Source organism: Cyprinodon tularosa, unplaced genomic scaffold, assembly GCF_016077235.1.
Source record: "Cyprinodon tularosa strain WSP-4 unplaced genomic scaffold, ASM1607723v1 ctg46, whole genome shotgun sequence".
In the NCBI taxonomy this organism is placed as follows: domain Eukaryota; kingdom Metazoa; phylum Chordata; class Actinopteri; order Cyprinodontiformes; family Cyprinodontidae; genus Cyprinodon; species Cyprinodon tularosa.
Genome location: NW_024039185.1, coordinates 2,618,950 through 2,629,008, shown reverse-complemented (window position 1 = coordinate 2,629,008; position 10,059 = coordinate 2,618,950). Strand labels below are relative to the sequence as shown.

Sequence of the window (10,059 nt, the reverse complement as noted above, 5' to 3'; positions counted from 1 at the left end):
TTGTTGCTCATAATTAAATTAATCAAAACTAATTTTACCAAAAGCCCAGAATAAGATTGTTCTTAAAACAGAACACATATTTATTGTACTCATAATTGTAGCCTTTTCAGGATATACGGGTAAAAATCAGCTTTGATCGTAAAGAAAAGTGTTTCAGTTTTCTGCTTTAACTTATCCAAGGTGTACCCTCATGATCTGAAACAGCATGATCCTGCAAGGTGGTATGCATGGATAGAGCTTTGATTCACATCTTAAAAATGGAAATCTTAAAGAGATATAATTTCTGCCATAATTATATATTTATTATTTATTTGTATAATATTTTGGGGATCAGGATTGTTTTTTTTTTTATTTTTTTTTTACTTCTGTTAATTATAGTATTGCTAAATGTCAATTAAAAGGGGCTTTAATGAACACACATTAAATATCAGCTGCTAATCCCTTCAGATTTTTTTTTTTTTTTTTTTTATAATTTGTAGAGCGTGCCGCTTTACACCAATCGGAAACGCACGTGCAGTTTATGATCCAAATATGAAAACATCTGCAGCTTCTTACCAAAACTGAGCAAATTTCTGGCTGGACTGAAGCCCCACCAGGTAATACAACCCGCTCCTTCAGACACCCGACCCGCACTCATCCTGTAATCTGAACAGAAACAGGGAAACATCAGTCCTTATGTTTGGGCTTCACCGTGAGCCCGAACATGTTGCTCTTCAGTCTATGTTACTTTGCTACCAATAACGCAGACAAAACATATACCTCAGTTTTAGGCTAGAAGTGACAGGTTTCAAAAGAGCGATAAAGTCCGCAAAAGATAGGTTAAACACTAACCACATGCAAGGTGGATAAACAGCAGCGGGAATGTTGAAATCCTGGCAAAAAGTTTGAGTTCAGTTGCTAGGCAACGCTGTCCATAGTAGGGAGCCACTTAGAGGTGAGATGGTGAATCGCAGTTAGGAGAGCCCCATCCGAAGACTGAAGGGAGGGGGCGTCAGTAGATTCATTTAGAGGCCACGTTCTCCATTATGAAGGACCAACTCTGCCATATTTAAAAATAAAAACAGAAATAAATAAATGCTCAATAAATGTATAAGCATACAATTAATTGCCAACAAAAATACAATAAACAAATAAATGTAAGTAGAAATTAAATTATAAAGTGAGACATAAATGTATATAACTCTTAATTAGCTTCTTTATTTATTTGCCTTTGTAATATTTACCTTATTTATTTTTCTGTCCTTTATAATCTTCAACTTTATTTTTTAATTAGTTATATTTTTAAGTATTGATTTATGTGCATGTTATTATATTTTTGTCTGTTTTATTCTTCCTTTGTATTTTTTTACCTTAGTTATTTCTTCGCCGCTGTTTATTTCTCTCTGCCCTTTTTACATTTCTGCCTGTCATATTAACATTTCTCTATGCATTTCTGTCTCATTATGCAAATGAGGAGGGGGTGTGTCCTAGAGAGTCAACTTCTGCTCATTGGTTGGCTTGGCGGACCATCTTCTTAACTCACAGAGCTCAGAGTACTAAGTTAAATGTTCTCTTTTCTGTTGCTGTTGTTCAATAAAAGTACGTTTTAAGATCATTTGAGGCGAGAACCTTATACTTTTAAGCATCACCATATGGCCCATTAACAGATTTAATGCGTAATTTAAAAGAAAATGTAACGAACTTGAGAGGACCGCGGCAACCAGCAAAGCTCCGAAGCTGACGGCAGCCAGGTCTAACCACAGCCCATCTGCAGCGGCCCTCTCTCGGCATAGCCGTGTGTGAAGCGTGTTGGTTAGCATTTTACTACATCGGTCGAATCTACAGGAGGAGAGTCTGATGTCGAGTCTGAAGTCATTAGAACTTGAGTGGACTTTGCCAAACTTTGCCAAATACAACAAAAAATCGCCATCATAGCCTGGCTATAGACCTGGCTGCCGTCAGCTTCGGAGCTCCGCTGGTTAAACATACCGTGGCAACCAGCGGAGCTCCGAAGCTGACGGCAGCCAGGTCTATAGCCAGGCTATGATGGCGATTTTTTGTTGTATTTGGCAAAGTTTGGCAAAGTCCACTCAAGTTCTAATGACTTCAGACTCGTCATCAGACTCTCCTCCTGTAGATTCGACCGATGTAGTAAAATGCTAACCAACACGCTTCACACACGGCTATGCCGAGAGAGGGCCGCTGCAGATGGGCTGTGGTTAGACCTGGCTGCCGTCAGCTTCGGAGCTTTGCTGGTTGCCGCGGTCCTCTCAAGTTCGTTACATTTTCTTTTAAATTACGCATTAAATCTGTGAATGGGCCATATGGTGATGCTTAAAAGTATAAGGTTCTCGCCTCAAATGATCTTAAAACGTACTTTTATTGAACAACAGCAACAGAAAAGAGAACCTTTAACTTAGTACTCTGAGCTCTGTGAGTTAAGAAGATGGACCGCCAAGCCAACCAATGAGCAGAAGTTGACTCTCTAGGACACACCCCCTCCTCATTTGCATAATGAGACAGAAATGCATAGAGAAATGTTAATATGACAGGCAGAAATGTAAAAAGGGCAGAGAGAAATAAACAGCGGCGAAGAAATAACTAAGGTAAAAAAATACAAAGGAAGAATAAAACAGACAAAAATATTATAACATGCACATAAATCAATACTTAAAAATATAACTAATTAAATAATAAAGTTGAAGATTATAAAGGACAGAAAAATAAATAAGGTAAATATTACAAAGGCAAATAAATAAAGAAGCTAATTAAGAGTTATATACATTTATGTCTCACTTTATAATTTAATTTCTACTTACATTTATTTGTTTATTGTATTTTTGTTGGCAATTAATTGTATGCTTATACATTTATTGAGCATTTATTTATTTCTGTATTTATTTTTAAATATGGCAGAGTTGGTCCTTCATAAACTAGACTTTTAAGGAAAAAACAAAAAAAGACTGTTGTGTGTACTTTTATTTGCAAACACTTAAATTGTACATGAAAAGTTCAGACACAAGCATATGTGATTAAACAGCTCTAACCATTGACTCCGTCTTACCAAACCCTCAAGTTACAGTGTAAAGGATTTTCTTAGTTGCTTTCCTTTTACAAATTGCACATCTCTCCACTTGCTCGATGGTAATAATGTTTTTCATCAGCATTTTCTAAGTTTGCTTATACCTTGGACTGGTGCTGATCTATCTAAAAGGGAAGAAGTGATTTTGTAAAACTGTCAAAACTTCTTTATTTTGATAGAGAAGGAATTTATTACAGAAAAGCACAAGAATTAGCAAATATTTTAATATATATAAAGAGTTTCACAGATTCTGAATATTATTTCTAAGTAGGTTTTCCAAATATTGAAACTCAGATTAATACTGTATTTTAAAATTTAAAGGAAACATAGAAAGCCAAACCAACATGATCTGTATTGTACACAGGCACATAGAAATACAAAGTAAAGACAAGTTACAAACAAACAAAAAAGGGGTTCAGCAATGACTTGGGTCCAAAAGTCCCTAAGAGGAAAAGCTCACGTCCAATCAAGTTCTACCCTGAGGAGACGGGTTATCTGAGAAATGACGGTGCCTTTATTCATAGGGCCGTGAAAGAAAACATGAAAAACTGAACAAAAACTACTTTAAAACCCCCCAAGCCTCCCAGATGGACTCAGTGCTGGATCAGGTCCTGCTTTTAACGAGGTTTAGCTTTAAGTGCTGCGTCCACCTCTTCTTCAGGCATGAGGGTGTGCCACTGGGCTACGGGACGTCGAGGATTGGCAAGCATGTCCGACCAGTGGCGCAAGCCGACACCTGTAGCTCCATAGCCCATAAAGGTCTTCCCTATGGGGTCATTGCTTCCCAGTTTGTCATAGTCGTACACTGTGATGACAACCTGCACTTTCTGGAAAAATAAAGATAAAATAATGAAATCCTATCTTTCCTCTTTAAGATGAGAAACACTGTAAAGAAAGCAATAAGGCAAAGCCCACCTGTATTTGTTCAAAGGGGACTTCAAAGCTGAAGCTTTCATTAAAGTAGGGATTGAGGGTGTTTTTCTTTACTGTTGTTTTCTTTTTCTTTATCCGCTTCCCATTTTGTTGCAGGACGATCTTCACATAAGGATCTAAAAAAAGAGGGAGCATTATATAGTATATCATTTTGGGGTTTGCAGTTCCCCTCCAGGCTACAAAGTGAGAGAATATTGACTGCAGTCAAAATGGAAGAAAATGAGACGTTTGGTTACCTGATAAACCACCAACATCCATTTTCTTGAGATTTTTTGCCTCCATGATGTTTACGGTCAGTTTTCCAGCAGTGGGTACATAGCGCAAAGAAATGCATATGTCTCCCAATTTTTCCTGAAGACAGAAAAAATTGTCAAAATTTGTGGAAATTGTGTTTAAAGGAACAGCCCACATATTTTTCTGGATTTAAACAGGCATGGGCCTCTTGGTATGGAGGCTATATCAAGTTTTCAAAAGATAAAGTATTAAACCCTCAATCAGATTATTCTTACAGCATAAAAGCCATATATATATATATATATATATATATATATATATATATATATATATATATATATATATATATATATATATATATATATATATACACATACATACATATAAAATCTGATAATTTTGGTATAAAATAAAAAGCCTGCGGCCAAAGTCTCATGAAAGTTAAACCTGTTTTAAGCCTCATCTAAATCAAACATAACAGCAAACATTTATCTGAATAGTTGATAATACTGTTCTCACAAACACTCCACTGTACCTCTTCCTTCTCCCCGCTTTCTAAGTCCCTCCATTGTTGCATGGGCTGGCCCAGATCAACGCTGCTCATGGGAATCTTTATTTCACCGATCATGTCGTGTTTGGAGAAACGATCAAAGTCGAAAACCTGCAGAATCAAAATTTTTCCGCCCAACTCCGCGTACGGGATCTAAAAAGGAACAATGTTAAAACTTGATTTGAAATAGAGGAAAGCAGATGATTGTTTTCACTCAACAAATGACGAAGAAGTTAAGCTACATTATCATTGCTAGGATAGGAAAATCTTCACCCACATCAGTCCTGCAATAAGTTATGAATATAATATAACAGCAGAAGGAACTTTATCGATAAAATGTGGTCTGCGTTGAGGTACCTTGAAAATAAAAGTCTCGTTGAAAACAGGGCTCAGGTTTTTACGCTGAACTTTGGTCTCATATTTCTTCTTTTTGTCAGGAAGCAGAAAAACTTTGACATAGGGGTCTGAAGTCCCCCCCATGTCCATTGCAGCAAGGTCCTGAGCCTGAAGGATGCCCACTATGAGCTTTAGAAGAAAGAAAAAAACATGTTTAATATGAAGTTACAGTGGAAAATTGGTATCTCTTAATGAATCTGTGTGTTCTCATCGCAAATATAAAGTATTTTTAATGGAACCATCTGTTTACATGCAGGACCTACCTGACAATCTGTGAAATTGTAATCCAAGGAGAACTCCAACTTGCCCAACTTCTCCTGTTCTTTCTCTTCCTCTTCTCCATCCTTTTTCCCATCTCCTTCCTGCAACATGAAACATGAGACAAGATTGATCACTGACTGTTTACCAAGTAAAATCACAACAGCGTAACATCAACAAACCAACCTTTTCTCCTGACTCTCCATCACCATCCTTCTCCTTTCTGCGGCGACCCCCAGCCTTCCTCTCCCTCACTTTCTTCGGCTTTTTCTTCTTTGCAAAGCATTTTTTGAAAACACAGAAAATGAAGCACGCCACTAAAGCCAGGACCAGCACAACAATGGCTCCCACTGCCCACATAGGAACTGCAAAACAGGGGGGAATGAATTCATCCCATATTTACAACATGCAAGCAGACTGCAGGTCTAATAAAACCAGTTTAAGGAATTTGAGTTGCTTTTTTAAGACATGTTGCTTTGTGATATCAAAATATATGTTTTTGGAGGCAAGAAATTAAGCTAAAAGCTTTTGTGTCATTCTTAAGGATTGTAAAAGCATGCAGTTATCTGTAGAGGGTCGTTGAGCGTGTGTTTAGTTTGTTAACACCCTTCTCCACAATCAGATAATAACACTCCTCCAGCTGGGAGTGCCTCTGTATGAGCCTAATAAGTATAACTCAGCTCTTTACCACTGCAATCTAAGGCTTTACTGTTTTTCTAAGCCAAAACAAGACTTTGTTTTTGGTCCACTCTAAATACCTTTGAACTCAACGCTATTTCTGATATTTTGAATTGAAAAAGCTTCCTAGATGGGAAGTGAAACATCTTCAAACTTGGAAACAAAGTCCCACTGGATTTTATTTTGGATTTACTGTTCTTTCAGCAGAATATTCTTCAAAACACTAATTCATTAAAAAAAGCCGTGTTTAATGCAAAGATTTCATGCCCCTTAAACTTTTTAAATTTTTACAATTTTTTTTGTGTTTGTTCTGAATTTTGTTAGACTGGCCAATGCAAAAGAATAAATAACCATATAGAATAATTAGATGAGATTTCAAAATTCAGTTACATATAAAGCTATAACATGTGCATCATGCTTCGTAGTCAGCTTCTGAGACATTTTCTAGTAGCATGACCAATTTTTAGATGTTCTAAGATACATCTCTAAAACACTTCAAGTGCATATTTAAATAAATAATTTCTTCTTAAAATAAGGGTATTTTTTTCTTTAAATTGAGGAGTTAAGTGAGACACGTCACCAATAGAACAAGACAATTTACATTTAAAATATGAAAAAATTATTTTATTGTCTTATTTCAGCTGAATCTTACCTATTTACCTTATTTTAAGAGTAAAATATTAATTCCATTGACAAATCACCTTATTTACCTACTGAAATTATGGTTGAATACACTTAATCTAAGAAATATTCACTTATTTCTGGATCGTTTTTGCAGTGCGGCTATGCATTGTGACAAAAGACTGTCAGAGAGGATGGAGAACATCTCAGAATATTAGATCCTACAATGCTACTCTTATTTGGTTATCTGTCTCTACTTTGTATGGGTGGTTCTAAACACATATCATGCTTTGATCAATCAGATGTAACAGCCTGAAATGTTTTTCTGTTTCCTGCTCAAATTGATCCTTAATAGTATTTCCTTGTTCTGGTGAAAATAAAATCCCACAGCATGATAAGCTGCAGCAGGGCTGCTTTTCTATTTTTATTTATATTTTTTCTAGAGAAAGGGTTTTGGATGTGAAGCCTGAAGGTTCAGTTTCAGTTCCCTCCAATCCGCTAAGTTCTACTGCACTGATGTTTATAGTGGCAACATAAAAAAATTAGAAAACCTTCAAACAATATTAACATATAATTTTGCAGTTCTATTAAACAGAAAGTTTTTATTTTAAAGAATTAGTCAGAAGTGAGACTATTAATCAGTTTATTCCAGCAGAGGAATAGATCTTGTTTGTGTAGGTTTCCTACTTGGTAGGTGATGGAGCTCATTCATGAACTTCTCCTTCATGTGGTTGTAGTCATGTCCTGGATGATGTTCTGGATGCATGTGTTCATGATGGTGTTCTGGATGAACGTGCTCATGATGGGACGGCTCCGTTGTTTCCTCAGATTCTGGTTCGGACGGCTCAGCGGCCCTTCGGGCCCGGAGCCCGCCACTGACCAGCCTCATCTCAGCTGTGAAAACAGTAAAGTCAGTGCAGTCAGTATTCTTGGTTCAGTCTGTTAGCTGTCCCTCTGTAGTTGGCTCTTCAGTGAGCTGCGACACATTTTTGCATGTATGCTATGTAATCCCTCTGATCATGTGTTGCTGTAAGGACCAGGAGCATAGGACATCTCTTAAGCCAGATGATCAACATGGCTGACCTTAATCCCTCTGTTACTCGCATACTGTCTGTCATCTCCTTCATCCCATAACCCAGGCTTTCATTCCCATGTTCATCCCAACCCCATTTTTCCCTTGATCATGCTCTCTGCTGTGCTGGATTAAAATCTGGCTGTGCAATAATAATCCACAATTCTCTGGAAACGAAAAATTCTCTTGAAACAGAAGATGTTATCTTTGATTTTTTTTTTATCTTATATTACCTGTTTTCATCCCTTTTATTTCCTCTGTCATCTTAAAGCTTGTTTTTGATGGCTTTTTACAGGCATGTACATAAAGTTGAGGTATTATGTAATGGCACAGACTATTTTTCCGTGTTATAAAGTGATTAGACATATTTTCATTACTGATAATTATTAAGCAAAATTATTATAATCCACTGAAGCAAGTTATTTATAAAAAAGGAAATAAAAAAATAGAAAAAATATTTAGAGATTTAAATAGTTGTGTGATAGGTAAGACTTATTGCATTTGCAATTTACAGTTAGTCTTCTACATTATACATGGGGATCTAGGAAACCAATGAAAAAATTAAATGAATACAAAAATTGAAAAAGATGTGGAATGACTTTTTTCTTATACAGCCAAAAACTGCGTCATCTATTTAAAGCCTACAGCAGCATTTGAGATGCAACAATAGATGGATGGATGAAAGAAGTGATGGGATATAATGTAATGTAATTTAATTTTGGTTTATGTCCGCAACATTAAAAAAACATAATCCGCAAAAAAAGTAAAAGTAAAAAAAAAAACAAATAGTTATTAATTCAAAAGTCAACATATATTTTTTGTTGCAGACATCCGTTTATTATTTTTGAAATAAAGCACAACCAGGATAACGTACTCTTGTATTTGATTTGTGCACAATGTTATGAAACAAATGTAATTTTTCCTCACTGATCCCCTTTTATTAAGACCAAAATATTGATTTAATTTTTCTCTTACCTGCTGATGGCTTCCCTGATTTATCTCTATGTGGAGAACAGATTTGGAAAGACTTTTAGTTTTAGATGTTTTCCTTTTCACATCCACTTTGGCTCGTCGGAGCCCTCATACTCCAATCAGACCTCTCCTATTGCTGTCCCTGGCTGGCAAGCTTCCTGAAACCCATTCCATCAAAGTACCGACAAATCACTAGAGCAGTGTTATCATTTAATCCCCCACCCCCCCTCCTCCTGATATAAGAAGGCTGACGACGCATCTGTTGCATACTGAATAAAAACAGGTATTTCGTTTTTACTACTGGTGCTCTGATATAAACCAAAGAATAAAACCAATGAAAATTCTTAAGGTAGGGAAGTTACTGCAGTATTAATGGCATTGTTTGTTTACTCATCAGACTGAAGAGATTGTGCATCCAGCCCTTCTCTAATCCCCTCAGTATAGCTGTTAATCTATAAACAACTTTCAGTTGTTGCTTTTCTTCTGTTCATTTTACCAAAGTGTAATCCCAAGAAGTGCTGACATGCAAACTTCACCTTTACACACCAAACTAGATTCATTTCAGTTAAACACTGGCATTTCATACTGCATCTTCATCCATCTTGATTGATTTTTCAATCTGTTCACTTGCTACTGTTGTAGTTTTTCTTTGCTCTGATTAAAGGCCAAAAAAAAACCCTACATTTTGGTTTGATCAAAACATTAAGGTATTCAGAAAAATCAGCATGATTTTCCTTTTCACAACCAGATCCTATATAAACACTCTTGCATTTCCTTTTAACAAGCTTCCTGACCTGTTAAATTGCTTAAGTTGTAGAAAAAGGTCATATGCTTTGTGTAACAAGAGGATAAAACTTTCAAACACATCTACAAACTTAAAGGGAAAAAAAATGTGAAGAAAACCTTATAGGTGGAGAGCTGAACAGATCAGATTGGCAGTTTCAACTAAAAAGCTGAAACTTAATCCAGAGTTGCTTCAATTAAGTGTTTATTTTCCAGCTCATCTATACATGTAAAATTTTACCTTACAGCTCAACCTTTTTTCAGCTGATCATTGTTTTCACATCACAAAGTGTCATTTTTAAAACCAACTGTACTTATTCAAAGCCGCTTCAGCAACCATATCATTATGACTTAGTCAGAATTTCAGCCACAAACCATCGTATAATTTATGTCCTACTCCACAGACACCATGAGTAAGCAAAATCTGACCAGAACAGACATGACTGAACCAGTCCTCAGACTGCATGAAAAATCCGAAGGGAAAAAAACAGCACCAAAATG

At 36.2% G+C, this 10,059-nt stretch overlaps 1 protein-coding gene across 1 annotated transcript; it reads right to left on the bottom strand.

Annotated features, from left to right (window-relative positions):
- Window positions 1–2,940: 2,940 nt before the first annotated feature.
- On the bottom strand, window positions 2,941–8,968 carry syt5b (synaptotagmin Vb). The gene is made up of 9 exons (XM_038301049.1): window positions 8,779–8,968; window positions 7,419–7,625; window positions 5,619–5,797; window positions 5,438–5,536; window positions 5,136–5,303; window positions 4,764–4,931; window positions 4,231–4,345; window positions 3,977–4,110; window positions 2,941–3,888 (listed from the first exon to the last, which is right to left on the bottom strand). The coding sequence occupies exons 2-9, from the start codon at window positions 7,618–7,620 to the stop codon at window positions 3,679–3,681; spliced, it is 1,275 nt and encodes a 424-aa protein (XP_038156977.1). The 5' UTR covers window positions 7,621–7,625; window positions 8,779–8,968; the 3' UTR covers window positions 2,941–3,678.
- Between the last annotated feature and the right edge of the window lie 1,091 nt (window positions 8,969–10,059).

Coding starts and splice junctions, on each gene's coding strand:
- syt5b (XM_038301049.1), bottom strand. CDS start 7,620: ATGAGGCTGGTCAGTGGCGGGCTCCGGGCCCGAAGGGCCGCTGAGCCG. Junction 4,346..4,763: donor AAAGCGGGGAGAAGGAAGAG/GTACAGTGGAGT, acceptor TTCTGTCTTCAG/GAAAAATTGGGAGACATATG. Junction 4,111..4,230: donor GGATGTTGGTGGTTTATCAG/GTAACCAAACGT, acceptor CTCTTTTTTTAG/ATCCTTATGTGAAGATCGTC.